Source organism: Cnephaeus nilssonii (genome assembly GCF_951640355.1).
Source record: "Cnephaeus nilssonii genome assembly, chromosome: X".
Lineage (NCBI taxonomy): Eukaryota > Metazoa > Chordata > Mammalia > Chiroptera > Vespertilionidae > Cnephaeus > Cnephaeus nilssonii.
Genome location: NC_137071.1, coordinates 74,106,560 through 74,125,857, shown reverse-complemented (window position 1 = coordinate 74,125,857; position 19,298 = coordinate 74,106,560). Strand labels below are relative to the sequence as shown.

General features: G+C 34.6%; 1 protein-coding gene across 3 annotated transcripts in view; it reads left to right on the top strand.

The window, feature by feature from the left end:
- RBM41 (RNA binding motif protein 41) overlaps positions 1-19,298 on the top strand; it is a 104,388-nt gene that overhangs the window by 64,563 nt on the left and 20,527 nt on the right. For all 3 annotated transcript variants that reach the window (XM_079764922.1, XM_079764921.1, XM_079764923.1), the window contains one exon: positions 11,075-11,478. In XM_079764922.1, coding sequence (XP_079621048.1) covers positions 11,075-11,478 — 404 coding nt within the window. The remainder of the gene's footprint in view (positions 1-11,074; positions 11,479-19,298) is intronic.

Genomic DNA, 19,298 nt, shown 5'->3' with positions numbered 1-19,298 from the left:
CTGATTGGCTGGTGGGCGACGTGAAGGTACGCTCAATTTGCATCTTACTCTTTTATTAGTGTAGATCTTAAAATTTTTTTCCATGTCTATACATTCAGTAGTGATGTTTCCTCTTTAGTTCTTTGTTTTGGTCATTTTTGTCTTCTGTCTTATTTTCTCGGTTGGTCTAGCTAAGGGGTTGCCATTTTGATAACCTTTTCAAATAACCAGCTTTTGGTTTCATTGATTTTTCAGTTTTCTATTGTGCTAGCTTGTTCCCTAATCTTTATTATTTTCTTCCTTCTGCTTGTATTGTGTTTAGTTTGCTTTTTCTACTTTTATAAGTTGCAAGCTCTTATTATAAGTTTGAAGCCATTATTATCAATTTTTAAAATTAAATCTTTATTATTGATAGTATTACATATGTCCCCATTTTCCCCCCATTGACCCCTTCAAGCCCACCTCCGTCCCCCACCCTAGACCATCACCACCCTATTGTCGGTGTTCATGGGTTATGCATATGTGCATGCAAGTTTTTTGGTTAATCTTTGCCCACCCACCTCCACCTTTCCTCCCAGATTCCACAGTCTGTTCCATGCTTCTATGTCTCTGGGTCTCTTTTTTTCCTCAATTTATTTTGTTCATTAGATTCCACATATGAGTGAGATCATATACTACTTGTATTTCCTTGACTGGCTTTTTTGCTTAGCATAATACTCTGCAGGTTCCTCCATGTTGACTCAAAGGCTAAGGCATCCTTTCTTTTTCACTGCTGCATCGTATTCCATCGTGTAAATATACCACAGCTTTTTTATGGGCATTTGGGCTGTTTCCAGATCTTAGCTATCATAAGTTGCGCTGCTGTGAACATAGGGGTGCATAAATTCTTTCTGATTAGTGTTTCAGGTCGCTTAGGATATATTCCTAGAAGCGGGAACACTTGAGTCAAATGGCAGTTCCATATTTAATATTTCTAGGAAGCTCCATACTGTTCTCCACAGTGGCTGCACCAATCTGCATTCCCACCAGCAGTGCACGAGGGTTCCTTTTTCTCCACATCCTCCCAGCACTTGTCATTGGTTGATTTGTTGATGATAGCCATTCTGACAGGTGTGAGGTGATACCTCATTGTCGTTTTGATTTGCATATCTCGGATGATTAGTGACTTTGAGCATGTTTTCATATGTCTCTCCACCTTCTGTATGTCCTCTTTTGGAAAGTGTCTATTTAGGTCCTTTGCCTATTTTTTGATTGGATTGTTTATCTTCCTTTTGTTAAATTGTATGTGTTCCCTGTAAATGTTGGAGATTAAATCTTTATTGTAGATAACATTGGCAAATATGTTCTCCCATGCAGTGGACTTTCTTGTTGTTTTGTTGATGGTTTGTTTGCTGTACAGAAGCTTTTTATTTTGATGTAATCCCATTTGTTTATATGTCCTTTGCTTCACTTGCCCTAGGATATGTATCGGACAACACATTGCTACGAGATTTTGCTGCCTATGGTTTCTTGTAGAATTTTTATGGTTTCACCGCTTATATTTAAATATTTTATCTATTTTAAGTTTATTCTTGTGTATGGTGTAAGTTGGTGGTGTAGTTTCATTTTTTTTTTTGCATGTGTCTGTCCAATTTTCCCAACACCATTTTTGGAGGGAGTATCTTAACTCCATTGTATGTCCTTGCCTCCTTTGTCAAATATTAATAGAGCATAATGGCTTTGGTAGATTTTTGTGGTCTCTGTTCTGTTCCATTCATCTCTATGACTGTTCTTGTGCGGGTTTGATTACAGTGGCTTTGCAGTATGCCTTGATATCTGGTAGTGTGACTCCTCTAACTTTGTTCTCTATTCTCAAGATTGCTGCAGCTATTTGGGGTCCCTTTTGGTTCCATATAAATTTTTGGAGTATTTCTTCTAGATTTGTGAAATATTGCTTTGGTATTTTAATGGGGATTGCATTGAATCTGTAGATTGCTTTGGATAGTATGGACATTTTAATGATTTTATTTCAACCCATCTATGAGCACGGTATATTCTTCCACTTGTTTATATCTTTTTCTATCTCCTTTCTCCTGTAATTTTCCGAGTATAAGGCTTTTACGCCCTTGGTTAAGTTTATTCCTATGTATATTAATTTTTTTGTTGCAATGGTAAATGGGTTTTTTGTTTAGTTTCTCTTTCTGAGAATTCATTATTGGTGTATAAAAATGCCATTGATTTCTGGATATTAATTTGGTATCCTGCTACATTGCCAAAATCATTTATTAAATCTAGTGGTTTTTTGGTGGAGTCTTGAGGGTTTTCTTTGTACAATATCATGTCATCTGCGAATAATGACAGTTTTACTTCCTCCTTTCCAATTTGGATGCCTTTTATCTCTTCTTGTCCAATCATTGTGGGTAGGACTTCCAGTACTATTTGTATAAGAGTGGTAAAATCAGACATACCTGTCTTGTTCCTGTTCTTAGGGGAAATGGTTTTAGTTTTTGCCCATTGAGTATGATGTTGGCTGTGGGTTTGTTATATATGGTCTTTATTATGTTGAAATATGATTTCTCAAAAATGGGTGATGGATTTTGTCAAATGCTTTTTCTGCATCTACTGATATGATCATGTAATTTTTGTTTTTCAATTTGTTTATATGATATATCACATTTATTGATTTGCAAATATTGTATCAGCCTTGCGTCCCTGGAATAAATCCCACTTGTTCATAGTGTATGATCTTTTTAATATATTGCTGTACCCGAATTGCTTATATTTTGTTGAGGATTTTAGCGTCTATGTTCATCATGGATAATGGCCTGCAGTTCTCTTTCTTTTTTGGATTTGGAATTAGAATAATGCTGGCTTCATAAAAAGAGATTGGAGGAGTGCCTTCCTCTTGGATTTTTTTTGAATAGTTTGCGAATGATAGGTGTTAGTTGTTCTTTGAATGTTTGGTAAAACTCCCCTGTGAATCCTTCTGGACCAGAGCTTTTGTTTGCTGGGAGTTTTTTGATTACTGCTTCTATTTCATCTGTTGTAATTGGCCTGTTCAGGTTTTCTGATTCTTCCTGATTCAGTTTAGGAAGATTGTAGGTGTTTTTGTTTCTTTTAGGAATTTGTTCATTTCATCCCCATTGTCCAGCTTGTTGGCATATAGTAAGTCATAGTATTTTCTTTCATTCCTTTGTATTTCTGTGGGGTCAGTTGTTACTTCACCAATTTTGTTTCTGATTTTGTTTATTTGGGTCCTCTCTCTTTGTTTCTTGATGAGTCTGGCTACCAGTTCACCAATCTTGTTTATCTTTTCAGAGAACCAGCTCTTGGTTTCATTGATTTTTTTGTATTGTTGTTTTTTAACCTCTATGTCATTTATTTATGCTCTAATTTTTATTATTTCTTTCCTCCTACTTACTCTGGGCTTTTCTTGTTGTTCTCTTTCTAATTCTTTAAGTTGTGGAGTTAAATCATTTAGTATTAATTTTTCTTGTTTCTTGGGGTAGGCCTATAGTGCTACAAACTTCCCTCTCAGGAATGCTTTTGCTGTGTCCTATAGATTTGGGGTTGTTGTGTGTTCATTTTCATTTGTTTCCAGGAAGTATTTGATTTCTTTCTTAATCTCATTAGTAACTCATTCATTGTTTAATAACATGCTATTTAGTCTCCATGTGTTTAAATGTTTTTAGTGTTTTTACTGTAGTTGATTTCTAATTTCATTGCTTTGTGATCTGAGAAGATGCTTTATAATTATTTAAATCTTCTTCAACTTATAGAGACTAGTTTTGTATCCTAACATGTGGTCTATCTTTGAGTACTTGAGAAGAATGTATATTCTGCAGCTTTGGGGTGAAGTGTTCTATGAATGTCAAATAAATCCACCTGATCCAGTGTGTCATTTAGAGTCTCTGTTTCCTCATTAGTTTTTTGTCTGCAAGTTCTATCCATTGAAGTCAGTGAAGTGTTAAAGTCCCCTACTATTACTGTATTGCTGTAGGTCTCTCTCTTAAAATCTTCTAGAAGTTTTTTTTCATATATTTAGGTGCTCCTGTATTGTTTGCATATATGTTTACTAGGGTTATTTGCTCTTGTTGGATCAATCCCTTTAGTATTATGTAGTGATCTTTATTGTCTATTGTAATGGCCTTCATTTTTAAGTCTGTTTTGGGTATTGCTACCCCAGCTTTTTTTCCCCATCCCTTCACTCTCATCCACTGTGAGTCTTTTGTTCTGAGGGGGTCTCTTGTAGACAGCATATAATTGGGTCATGTTTTTGTATCCATTTAGCTACCCTATATCTTTTGATTGGAACATTTAATCTATTTACATTCAAGTTTATTATTGATAGGATCTTATTTATTGCCATTTTAATTCCCTATTCCTATGTTTCTCTCTATATATTTCTTCTTCTCATTACAGCAGTCCCTTTAGCATTTCTTGCAGTGCTGGTTTTGTAGTGATAAACTGCCTTAGCCTTTTTTTTTTTTTTTTCTGGGAAGCTCTTTATTTCACCATCTATTTTGAATGATGGTATTGCTGGATATAGAAATCTTGGTTTCAGATCCTTGCTTTTCATCTCCTTGGATACTTCATGCCATTCCCTTCTGGCCTGTAGAGTTTCTGATGAGAACACTGATGATAACCTAATGGGAGCTCCTTTGTAGGTAACAAATTGCTTTGCTCTTGCTGCCTTTAAGATTCTGTCTTTGTCTTTAATTTTTGGCATTGTAATTATGATGTGTCTGGGTGTGAGCCTGTTTGGGTTTTCTTGCCTGGGACTCTCTGTGCCTCCTGAATTTGCGTGACCTATCCCTTCATCAGTTTAGGGGAGTTTTCTGCCATTATTTCTTCAAACATGTTCTCTATCCCTTGCTCACTTCTGACACACCTATTATGCAAATGTTGTTACTTTTGTATTGTCCCACAGCTCCCTTAAGTGTCCTCCTGTTTTGTTTTGTTTTTCTTTTTGGTTCTCTGATTGAGTAATTTTCCCTATCCTGTCTTCTAATTCACTGATCCGATCCTCTGCTTCCCCTAATCTGCTGTGTTCTTTATTAGTGCTATGTCATTCTTCATAACTACGATATCTTTTCTCATGCTGTTGAGCATCTCTGCCATCCTTATTCTGAACTCTGTGTCTAATAAATTTCTTTCTCCATTTCATTTAGCTCTTCTTCTGGAGAATTCTCTTGTTCTTTCATTTGGGGCTTGATTTTTTGTCTCTCCATTTTGGCTACCTGTTTGGGTTTGTGTCTGTGTATTAAGTAGATCTGCTAGGAGTCCCAAACCCTAGTGCAGGACAGTGTCAGACACTGTTTGTGACTGGCCCTGAGTATCCTGTTTGGAGCTAACAGCAATCCACAGCTTGTGGCTCTCTCTGCTGGGGCTGGGTGCCTTTGGAAAATAACAAGATGTGCACCAAGATTTGCTTTTCCTAGCCCCTAGCCCAGTAGTCAGCAAACCATGGCTCACGAGCCACATGCGGCTCTTTGGCCCCTTGAGTGTGGCTCGGCGTTAGAACCACTTCTTCAAAATAGACTCGCCCAGGCCGAAAACTGACTTCTGTGCATGGGCCACGAAGTTTCAATAGCCTGCACGTGGTATTTTGTGGAAGAGCCACACTCAAGGGGCCAAAGAGCCACATGTGGCTCGCAAGCCATGGTTTGCTGACCACTGCCCTAGCCCAAAAGGAGATCAGACAGACTCCTGGCCTCTAGACACCTGCCTCTGTCTGTCCTATTGACACTCAGACTTAATTATCCTCAGGTTATAGACCATAGGGTGGGACAAGAGGTCTTCCAACAGGGTGGGGCAACTTCCATCCCCCCAGGCAAAAACCACCTGGCTGGCAAAGGTCTTTAGGAGAAAGATTTCCTCCACAACTGGAGGGAATGACTCAGCACAGGAAATCAGGGTGGCTGCCCTCTGAGCTCCAACCCCAGAGTCCCCAATCCTGGCTTCTGCTCATATAGCTGCAGTCCACTCTGCCCTTCTTCACTGGAACCCAAGGTGAGTGGCTGCACATAAAATTTTGTGTGTTGGCCCTTTAACAGGGTTCCTGCATTTCCAGCCCTCTCTCACTGGCGGACAGCAACCCTGCTGCTTTTCACAGCCAGTTGTTCTGTTTTGGGGAGCCCAGCTTGGGGTTTAGACCCCAGAGTTCTCAGTGAGAACCCCCCCACTACCAGATCTTCATCTGCTGTCTGTGGGATCCTGGCCAGCCCTTTCACACCTCCATACTTTTACCAGTCTCTATGTGGTCTCCATTTTCCATCCTTGGTTATCAGGGTTCTCTTCAGCTAGTCTTCAGTTGATTTCAGAGTGGTTTTACTGTATTTTAGTTGTATTTCCAGTTTGCTCCTGGGAGAGTGTCAGTGTAGCTTCCCACTTATGCTGCTGCCAGTTTAGAAACTGTCATTTTTTTTTATATAGGTGTTTAAAGCTACAAATTTCTCTCTGTGTACTCTTTTAGCTACATCCATAAATTTGGGTATGTTGTGTTTTCATTTTCACTTAATACAAAATATTTTTAAATTTCCTTTGTGAATTATTTGACCTATGGGTTATTTTGAAGTGTGTTGTCTAATTTTCAAATATTTGTGTTTTCCCAGATTTCTTCCAGTAGTGGATCTCTAAATGTGATTTGTTTGTGGTTAGAGAAACACATTGTATGATTTCAGACTTTTTAAATTTTTTGAGACATACTTGGGACCCTCACTCTAATAGCATGTAGCTTCCCTCACTTTCATTGTCTTCTCTTAAATGTACCCTCTCAATGAGACCAACCCAGTTCAATATTAAAATTGCAACCACTAATACTACCATCTCTTAGCCCTTCTATCCTTTATACTGCTGTATTTTTTTCTTTTTCAAAGCACACATAATCTTCTCACATAGCCTTCTAATATAATTTACTTAGCTCTCTGAAGGCAGAAATCTTTGTTTTATTTATGGATGTATCTCAAAAAGCTAGAATAATTGCTGTATCATAATAGTCACTGAATAAATATATATTTTTGAGTGTATACATTAGGGTATTTCAGCTACTTAGTCATATGTAGCTGAAATTTGTTCACTTTTTTAAAGTATATTTTTTATTGGTGATAGTATTACAGATATCTCCCATTTTCACCCCCTTCATGTTCACTTTCATTGGAATGTAGTATTTCATTATATAATCTTACTACAATTTAATAATTGATTCTTCTTAAATGGACACTTGTATTTTTGCTAGTTTCAGGCCATTGTATATATGTCAGTGATCTATCCATTGTTATTGTTGTATCCTGGTACCCATATACCCAAATTTTTCTAGTGTAAATATGTAGGAGTGGAATTGATGGGTCATGTTATGAGCATATATTATACATTAGTAAATAATGTTATAATGGTTTACAATATGGTTGCACATTCCTGTCAGCAATGTCTGAGGGTTTCATATGCTTTACAATCTCACTGATATGTGATATTGACATTCTTTTTAATTTTTTGCCAATATGGCAGTTTTCTTTTAGTATTTTCTTCTTAATTAGCATTTCCCTGAATTCTATTATGGTTGACTAATTTTCTATATATTTATTAGCCATGTGTATTTTATCTTTTGTGAGGTGCCTTTTCAATCTTTTGCCCATTTTCCTAATGGTTGTGTTCTTTATCAGCTTTTTGTGCGCAAATATCTTTTCCCATTCTGAGACTTTTCTATGTCTTTATGATATTTTTGATGAACAGAAGTTTTTATTTTAATGTAGTTGAATTTGTCAATATTTTTTTTTAATAGTTAGTGCCTTGGGGAACTTAAGAAGCCTTCCATACATATTCTTATACCTTGCTGGTATAAATGCAGAATAGCACAACTTCTACAATGTGGAATTTAGCAATATAGAGAAAAGTTACATACACATTTGATCCTTTGTCTCATCAAAGCCACCTCTTTTAATCTACTTCAACAGTGTACTGGAAAAATACAAAATCCTATATGCACAAGGTTGTTTTTCATGGCATTATTCATAACAGCAAATAAGACTAAGATACAATACCAGTGTGCATCAGTAGGGAATAGTTGAATAAACTATGGTACATCCACACAGTGGAGTATTATACAGCTATCAGAAGGAAGGGAAAGAGCTTTACATATTAATAGGGAGTTACCTAAAGTATATATTGCTAAGTGCAAAAAAAGTAAGTTGTGCACTGGCCAGTGTGGCTCAAGTTGTTGGAGCGTTGTCCTGTACACCAAAAATGGCGGGTTCAATTTCTGGTCAGAGTACATACCCAGGTTGGGGGTTTGATCCCGTCAGGGCAACATGCAGGAGGCAACAAATCCAAGTTTCTCTCTCTCTCTCTCTTTCTCTAAAATCAATTTTAGAAATTTTAGAAATGTAAGTTGTCAATAGTGTATAGTAAGTTACTGTTTATGTAGGAGAGAGGTATAACTAATGAATCATAGTGTGTGTCCCAAAAATGTATACATACTTTAACAACTGATAGCTCAGTTTTGAAAATGAAATGTATTTTAATAAATACTGCCTTTATAATTATTCAAAGTGTGTATATACATTTTTGGGAGTATATATATATATATATATATATATATATATATATATATATGTGTGTGTGTGTGTATATATATATATATATATATATATACACACACACACACACACATACACACACACACACACACACACACACACACACTAATGAATCATAGTGTGTGTCCCAAAAATGTATACATACTTTAACAACTGATAGCTCAGTTTTGAAAATGAAATGTATTTTAATAAATACTGCCTTTATAATTATTCAAAATGTGTATATACATTTTTGGGAGTATATATATATATATATATATATATATATATATATACACACACACATACATACATATATGTGTGTATGCTTATTTGCTTATATTTTCAAAAAAGAATCAATGGAACCATAAAACCTAATAAAATTATTATGTATGGGGAAGGAAAGGAATGGGATGAAGGGGACAGAGATGGAAGTGAAACTTCTGTGAAGGTACTGTATAACACAGTTTTTACTCTAGACCTATTTAAATGTTTTTGCGTAATTTAAAATAATAAAGGGAAACATCCATCCCTAGAATTCATGAACAACCTGAAACAAATGAATCTAAACTATAAAAAAAAGTTGGTAGCATAAAAATACAGAAGAAACAATTACTTAAAATGACTTTAAAACAATATTTGTACATTTTTAATGGGATATATTATAAAGATAACTGCATTGAGATGTAAATCTCTATTCAGTAGTTTCATTGTTGATAGTCATTAGTATTGTTATTGACATTTAAAAATTCTATAAATACATTATAAGAAAAAGCAAATAAATAATGTTAATATTAAAAGACAATATTTTAAGCATATGTGAAAAGAGATATACAAGTCTAAAATCAAAAAGTTTGAGTAAAAAACCTTATAATCTTACATTTGAAGTGGAAATACCAGTATGATTTCTTTTTCTCTTTAAAAAAAAATTTCCTGGTTTTGTCCACTGAAAATGTCTAGAAGCAATAACAACTTAATAGCAATGAACACACCTAGCAACAAATTATACTTTTTAAATACTATTTCCCATTAAAAGGAGCCAGGGGTCCTTGGAAAAATAGTCTAGGTTTGAGTCAAAAAATGTGCAATATGAGCTTGGGATATCTTGCTGTGCCAGAAAACTGAAAAGCACAATAGTAGTCAATTTGAAAGGACTCCTACTGGTTCTAAGTGAGATAATTTGACCACTAAAAAGAATAATGACTATATTTAATTGAAACACATCAAATATAATAAGAATACACAATATCACAATTATACTAAAAATAATCATTGGTCACTACTGACATTTGTAAGGTACCAACTCATTACTCTCATAGTGGTAAATAATGGGGGAAATAGTGCATTTATCCTGCCTTTCCTGTATGAACTGGATATAGGGAAACTAGTTGATGACGGTAAGTTTATTAGAGAATTCTAAATAATAAACACAAAGAAATAGTGGAATTAGGGGAGCTCCATTTCAGAACTCTTAATAAATTAATAGATCTAGACAGTAGTCATCACTGGATGTAAAACCCATTAGGTGAAAGATGAAAGAGAAAACTTCATAATGGAGGGATCCGACTAATACCACCTGAACACACTGATCAATTTTAGCATCACTAAAAATGGGACCACCAAATATTATGTGCCTTGTGATGTAATAGGAAGTATATAGCCATTTATGGAGGATTCTTGCCTAAAAATATGAAACCTGAATCTAATCAAACCTCTAGATCAGCACTGCCCAATGTAACTTGTATAATATTGTAAATGGTCTCTATATTTTTTTGCCCAATATAGTATCCACTAGCCACAGGTGGCTGTTGAGCATTTGAAATATGACTAGTTTAACTGAGGAACTAACATTCAAAATATTAATTTGAATAGGTTTGTGTAGCCAGTGGATACTGTATTAGATAGAATAGCTCTATATTTAGCTGCCAGTTTGTAAGAAATGGAGGGGATTAAGGAAGAAATTAAACAATACCATGAAAAACAATCAATCAAATTTATTTGTTCTGTGAACAAATATGGTTCTTCTAATAAATCAATGGGATGGAGTAAAAAATGGATTGGAGGGGTGGGAAGGAATGGGTACTATTTTAAAATAAAAGAGGCTTAAGAGATGTAATAGCCAAAGGCTGGTTTAAACAACCAAGTTTCAAAAGATATCTTTGTGATAACCAGGACCACTTCAATATGAACTTGGTATTAGATTATATTAAGGAATTATTAATTTTGTGAAGTGTGATAATGCTATACTGGTTACATTTTTAAATGTCCTTATCAGTTAAGTGCATGTACTTGCATGACCCTGAGAGTGAGCACCTCCTTAAATTTTGTACCCCAGGGGCCTCACTTGCTTCAACATAGTTTCAGCCTTGCTTGAGATGCACTGTAATAAAATAGCTATATACTATTATTACTTGTTGCAGGTTGTAAACACCTGCCCCAGCAGAGTTTCTAAATCTGAGATCAAAGATTTAATTTTAATTAATTTGTCAAAGGTTGTATTGGTAGGCTTTGTAGAACTTCCCTATCTCTTTGTCTTAATCCAGATGAACCCCAAAAGAAGAACAAAGGTGATCCCATGAACAACCTGGAAAATTTTTACCAAGAGATGATAATGAAAAAACGTCTTGAAGAGTTCCAACTTATGAGAGGTGAACCCTTTGCTTCCCACTCACTGGTCTCAGCTACATCAGTGGGAGATAGTGACACAGCTGAGAACCCGCCATTACTCCAGGACAAGGGAGAACAGGCAGCACAGGGTAAAGGTCCCAGTCTCCATGTGGCAAAAGTTATTGATAATTCACCTGAGCAGTGTTGGACGGGGCCTAAGAAGCTGACGCAGCCAATAGAATTTGTCCCAGAAGATGAGATCCAGAGAAATCGTTTGTCAGAGGAAGAGATCCGAAAAATTCCTATGTTTTCTTCATATAATCCAGGGGAGCCAAACAAGGTATAGGCTAAACCAAGACAAAAAACATGGGTTGTTTTCATTTTAATTTACCTCTAACTAAAGTAATACTTTTAAATTCACTTTAATTACTAGTATACCAAACAATTATGACGTAGGCATAGTGACTGTGTTTTTCCTTGTCCTTCACTATTCTTTCTCTGCATACTATATAAGTAGCATATTTCTTGTGATGTTCCTTGTGCATTTCTAAGGTCCTAAGGTACCCATAGAATTTTAAAGAAATCTTGAAGAGACTGTAGTCCAAACCTACTAAAAGACCTGAATTGAAGGGAAAGCAACCTCCAATTTCTTAGGCTAGTAATAAATCAGGTAGTATTCATAGTAGCCATGGTGCCTTCGGAACTAGTCAGTAAACAGTTGACCTCCTGGTTGTGAGTAGGGCTTGCTATTCTCACGTGTGTTTTCTCTTCAGAATGCTCCACATGGCTTTCATATTACATATGACTTAAGATGCTGGTAGTTAAGAGCAAAGTGAAAGCACAGGCCCTCTAAGTCTTGAGAAATTTGCAAATATCTAAGTAAACTTGTAAATAATCTTTTTATATTCTTACTACATAGCTATATATTAATAAACAACATATAGTTTTACATATTTTTAAACTATAGATAAAATCATGCTCTACATACCCTTCTATAACTTGCTTTTTAAACTCAATATACATAATGTTTTGAAATTTATTTCTAATGCTATAAGGATCTATGTATTCCATTGTAGAAATATAGTATAATTCATTTGTCCATTCTCATGAAGATTTTTTCTTTTCAATTCTGCAACAAACATTATTGTACAATTATTAGGTCACAATCAGCAACTTTTTAAGGAGATGAAACAGAATAGAATAGAAAATATCAATGGGTGTTTTATAGAGTAAGAGTAATTACTGTTTATTGAAGGTTTTGTTTTACATATGTATGTACACGCACATTAGAGAAGGGGGGGGATAGACATGTGTGGGACAAGAATGTATGTCTTCCTATAGATCTTAGTCCAAAACGTTGGAAAAATATTGCTTTGTTGTAGTGATTATCAAATGTTAGATTATCACCTGGCAGGCTTGTTAAAATAAAGATTGCTGGGCTCTGTCCCCAGAATTTTTATTCAGTAGATTTGAAGTAGGGCCTGAGAATTTGCATATCCAACAAGTTCCCAGGAGATGCTATTGCTGCTGAGAGACATTTTAAGAATCACTATCGTAGATTACATACCTAGGAGTGGAATTACTGTGCTATATAGGATATGTATATCTTCAACTCCGTGAGTGGTATTTCAGAGATCTCTTCCACATTCTTGCCAAGACTTTGTAGTATTAGACTTTATTTTTGCCAGTCTAATACATTTGAAAGGTATCTCATTGTTTTAATTTGCATATTCCTGATTTCCAGTGAAATTATGTATGTATTCATGCATTTATTATTCTTTTAGGAACCTTCTGTGAGTTGCCTGTTCCTTTTTACCCATTATTTGGTTGCTTAGTTTTTCATATTATTTATAGAGATTATTTTAAAATTCTGAATACAAACTATTTTTCTTTATTTAGCAAATATATTATTTCAGTGAGTGGCTTATCACTTTAACATTGCTTCTGATGTCTTAGGTTAAGCAGAAGCCTTTCATTTTAATGTAATCATATCATCAGTATTTTACCTGATGGTTTCATTTTTGGAGTCACTTTAAGGAAATTCCTTCCTATAAATCAATAAGAAAAATACAAACAACCTAATAAAAATGGTCAGAAGATGTGAATAGGCAATTCACAGAGGAGAGAACAGGAATGGCCAATTAACTTACGAAGTCTCATTAGTAATCAAAGAAATGCAAAATAAAACTATAATGAGATAACATTTAACACTCAGGATGTTGGCATAAAGACATGACAATGCCAAGTGTTGGTGAACATATGGAGCACTAAGAACACTAATATACTTCTGGCTGAATATAAATGAGTACAACCACTTTCAAGAACATTGGGGCAATATTTAGTAAAATGGAAGATGCTCATACAGTATAAATCAGCAGTCCCACTCCTAGATGTCTATCCTAGAAGAATTCTTACATATGCACATTAGGAGATGTTATAAGGATTCTCATTATAACATTATTTGTAAATAGCATACATGTTCATGAGCAGGAGAGTAGATAAAGCATGGTATAGTCATAAAGTAGCATACTGTACAGTAGAGAAAATGAATAAAATATAACAACAGGTATCAATGTGAATGCAGCTCACAAACATAATGTGAATGAAAAAGCCAGTTGCAGACTTCTGGTTTCAGCTTCAACATACAAAGTGCTTGGAAGTTGTCACTCCTGTCTTATAAGAAAAACAGCGGAACAAACTAAATCAATGACTTTTTCTTGGACCCATCAGAGAATTGAATTCACAGAGCAAACTGCAACCCTGAAATTTGGAGAGCAGGCAATTAAAGAGAATCACAGCCCAGATCTACTTATTAGGAGCGGAAAGCCACAGGAGCCATAAACTGGTAGGAATACTTAAGTGGTAACTTTGACAAATTGCTTGAGTCAGAGTGTAGATTAGTGTTTGAACATAACAGTTTCTCAATTTGAAGAGCCAAGAAAAAAATCTGTTCCTGGCTAGTAATAAATCAGATAGTATTCATAGAAGCACCATATATGGTAGCCATGGTGCCTCTGAAATTAGTCAATAAATACCTCCAGGAACCCCACTAGGTTCTCAAGTTGAAGAGCCAAGGAAAAAAAATCTGTTCCTGGCATGGGGAGCAGAAAAGTAATCATTTTGAAATACACCCAGAGCTTCTACCTAACAAAGGACTATCCAACATGTGAAACAATTTTACTAAAGCCTTCTCCACTGTGGGAGAAGGGAAATCATCTTACTTCAGGCCCCTCTAGTCTTCCTGTCCCACCTAAGCATATCATGTTCAAATACAAAAGACAGAGAAAATCTTGAAAACAGCCAGAAGAAAACCACTTGTGTCTATAGAGAAACAAAGATAACAATTGCATTGGATTTCTCATCAGAAGAAAGAGAGAGAGAAAAAGAAAGCTGTGAAACACTTTTGAAGATTACAGTCTAGGGAAACAAGCACATTGAAAGATTGAGGCTTAATTATAGGATTTCAGAATGTTTCCCTTACCCTACACCTTACCACCACATCAATAGGGCTTTAGGATAATAACTATAGTATAGCTGAAAAACCTGCAAGGCTCAGACTCTATTTAAGAAGTTTTCAGGGATACCCAGAGAAAACATGGGAGACAAAAACAAGGACATTACAAGAAATTGAAACCTGTGACACCTACAGCTAGAATAAACATTAAACACAGCCCAACGCCTGGGAAGATTAACCAAAAAAATCACACTAACAGCCTGTTTACCTCAGTTTCTATTATGTTATACATCATGTTTGATTTTCAACATAGAAGAAATTGTAAGGCATAGTAAAAGAAAAAACAGTTTCAAGAGACAAAACAAGCATCAGAACCAAAGTAAGATATGGCTCAAGTTTTGGAATGATTACATTTATGGAATTTAACGTAATTATAATTAAATGCTAAAGAGTCTATTAGAAATAGTATACAATATGCAAAAACAGATAGGTCAAGTAAACAGAAATAGAAATTCAAATAAATAATTAAAAGGAGATGGTAGAAATAAAAAGCACTATAATAGGAATAACACTTTGATAGGCTCATTAGTATACTTGGTATGGCCAAGGAAAGAATCAGTAAGCTTGAAGACATGTCAGTACAAACAACCCAGACTAAAATGCAAAGAGAAAAAAGACTTTTTAAAAATGGAACAGAATGTCCAAGAACTATGGGACAGTTTTAAAAGGTGTAACATACACATCATTGGAATACCAGAAGGATAAGAGAAAAAAGGAACAAGAAATTTTTGAAGTAATGATAGCTGAGAATTTTCCAAAATTAATGACTGATACCAGACCACTGATACAGGATTTGAGCAGAGAACACCAAGCAGGATAACTACCAAAACAAAAAACACCTAAGCATATCATGTTCAAATACAGAAGACAGAGAAAATCTTGAAAACAGCCAGAAGAAAACCACTTTGTCTATAGAGAAACAAAGATAACAGTTGCATTGGATTTCTCATCAGAAACCATGCAAACAAGAAGACAGTGGTGTGAAATATTTAATATTTAAAGTATTGGGGGGGAGGGAACCCCATCCTACCTAATGTTCTGTATCCAGCAAAAGTATCCTTCAAAAGTGAAGGACAAATAAAGATTTTATCAGACAAACAACAACAGGGAATTTGTTGCCAGTAAACCTGCCTTGCAAGAAAAAAATTTAAGTTCTTCAGAGAGAAGGAAAATGATACAGGTTAGAAAATCAGATCCCTATAAAGAAAGGAAGAGCATAAAAATGGAATATCTAAAGGTAAAATTTTTTATTTTTTATTTTAAGTGATCTAAAAGATAACTGTTCAAAATAATAATAGCATGGTGTTAGGTAATTATAGCATATAGATAAGTGAAATGAATGGCAAGAATGTTACAAGGTATAGGAAGGAGGAATTAGTATTTAGTGTACTATTATAAGGTATCTGCACTACCTGTGAACTGGTATAGTGTTAATTGAGAGTGGACTTAGATTAGTTGTAAATCTATATTGCAAACTCTAGGGCAACCACTAAAAATTATAAATAGAAGTCTAATTGATATGCTACTAGATGGGTAAAAATGGAATCATATAAAATGATACTCATTTTCTACAATCTTTCCTAGAAAATAGAAGCAAAGAGAACATTTTCTGATTCATTTTATGAGGACCAGCATTATCGTAATACCAAAACCAGATGAAGATATTACAATTTTAAAAAATAATAATTACAGACCAGTCTCTCTCATGAGCATAGATGTAAAAATCATAAATATTAGGAAAGTCATAATAGTTGATTGAGATACTTTTATTTAAAAATTAAAATATTAGGAAATGAAATCCAACACTATATCAAAAGAATTCTATATTATGAACAAGTGGGATTTATTCCAGGTATCCAAGGCTGGTTCAACAGTTGAAACTCAGTTAATATAATATACCACATCAACAGACTAAAGAAAAATAATCATGTCATTATTTCAATTGCTGTAGAAAAAATAATTGGCAAAATTCAATACCCATTAATGAAAAAAATCTCTCAGCAAACTAGGAATAGAGAGGAACATCCTCAACTTGGAAAAGAATATCTACAAACCCTACAGCTAACATCATACTTAATGGTAAGAAACTGGATGTGTTCCCCTTTGATCAGAAACATGGAATAGATATCTCCTCTTCCTACTTTTTAAAATATTGTGTGGAAATGCTGGCTAGTAAAATAAAATAAGAAAAGGAAATAAAAAGCACACATATTGGAAAGGAAAATATAAAACTGTCTTTGTTCATAGATGATATGCATATCTAAATTGAAAATCCCAAACAATAAACCTAAAACAACTTCTGTAACTAATAAGTATAGTGTACTTGGAGGATACAAGGTTTATATATAAAAGTCTATTGTTTTCCTGTAAACCAAGAAATGAACCATTGATATCGAAATACAAACAACACTATTTACAATAGCACCAAATATAGTGAAATAATTAGGTATAAATCTAACAAAATTTGTACAGGATCTATATGCAGAAAATTACAAAACCCTGCTGAAAAATTAAAGATCTAAATAAGCCCAGCCGGTGTGGCTTAATGGATTGAGCGTCATCCCATGGACCAAGAGGTTCCCTGTTTGATTCCCAATCAGGGCACATGCCCAGTTCACTGACTTGATCCCCAGGACGGGGTGTGCAGAAGGCAGCCTATTGATGTTTCTCTCTCACTGATGTTTCTATCTCCCTCTCTCTTCCTCTCTATCTAAAAACTAATAAAAACATAGGTTTTTAAAAAGATCTAAATAAATGCAGAGATGTCCTGTGTTTGTGGATTGGACAACTTAATATTGTTAAGATGTCAGTTTTCCCAAATTGATATGTAGATTTTGCAATCTCACCAAAATCCCAGCAAGCTATTTAGTGGATGTAGATACATTGATCCTAAGTTTCTAGGAAATGAAAAGGTCCAGAATATCTAATACAGTACTGAAGAACAACAAAGTTGAAGAACTGACACTACTCAACTTTAAGACTTACTGTAATCAAGTAATCCAGTGTAGGTGAAAAAAAATACATAGATCAGTTGGGCAGAATAAAGACTACAGACATACCAGACTCACACTAATATAGTGAACTGATCTTTGACAAGGGAACAAAGGCAATTAAATAGAGGAAGGATAGGCTTTTCATCAAATTGTGCTGCAACAACTGGATATCAGCATTTAAAAAAATGAATCTAGACACAGATTTTGCAATCTTCAAAAAAAATAACTCTATAAAATAGATTGTAGATACAAATATAAAACAATACCATAAAACTTCTAGAAGAAAACAGGAGAAAAATCTAAGTGGCCTTGTGTTTGGTGATGTATTTATAGATACAACCAAAAACATGATTTATGAGAGAAAAAGTTTGATAAATCAGACTTCATTAAAAATATAAACTTCTACTATGTGAAAGATACTTTTAAGAGAAAAAAAATGTGCCACAGACTGGAAGAAAATATTCTCAAAACATATGTTCAGTAAAGGACGTGTATCCAAAATATAAAAAGAACTGCTAAAACTCAACAGTAATAAGATGAACTACCCAATTAAAAATGGGCAAAAGAACAGACACCTCCCAAAAGAAGGTATTTACATGTCAAATAAGCATATACAAAGGAGCTCACCATCATTTGTCAGCAGGAAACTGCAAAATAAAACAATAATGAGATGCCATTATACACCTATTAGAATGGCTAAAAATCACAATAAAATTGACAGTACCAAATGCTATTGAGGATGCTAAGCAACAGGCACTCTTATTCATTGCTGGTGAGAATACAAAATAACACAATCTCTTTGGAAGTTAGTTTGACAGCCTCTGACAAAGCGAAACATTGTTTTACCATATGATCCAGTAATTGCGCTTCTAGTTATTTACTGCAATTGATTTGAAAACCTATATTTATACAAAACCCAGCATGTAAATGTTCATAGCAGTTTTATTCATAATTACCAAAAACTTGCAATCAAGATGTTCTTCTGTTTCCATTCACCTGTGCTACATCTATACAATGGAATATAACTCAGCAATAAAAAGAAATGAGCTGTCAAACTATAATAAGACATAGAGGGACTGTAAATGTATTTTAATACGTGAAAGAAGCCAATATGAAAAGACTACATATTGTATGATTCCAGTTATATGACATTTTTAGTAGACACAAAACTATAGCAACAGTAAATGATTGATGATTGCCAGGAGTTTGGGGAACATGGGGGAGAGAGGAATAGATGAAGTACAGAGACAGAGGATTTTTAGAGCAGTAAAATTATTCTGTATGATAATGTAATAGTGGATACAAGACATTCATTTGTCAAAACCCATAATACTACACAGCACAAAGAATGACCTTTGATGTATACAAATATTTTTAAAATCATTTAGGAGGTTAGAGAACCTCAGGAAAAAATGCAGATTGTGACAAGAGAATCTGTTACAAATATATTAAGCTATGGGGGAAAGGGTGCTGGCCTAAGTATCTTTGGAAATGTGTGGAATGTGGAAGCAACAGAGAGGTAAACAGAACAGTACATAATCCCTGTACCCTAGATGATAAGATTTTGTAACATGAGGGTACAGGTTAACAATTCTGATATTGATATACATGTATAATGAAATGGAGCAATAAGTAAATGAATGGTAGATGGTG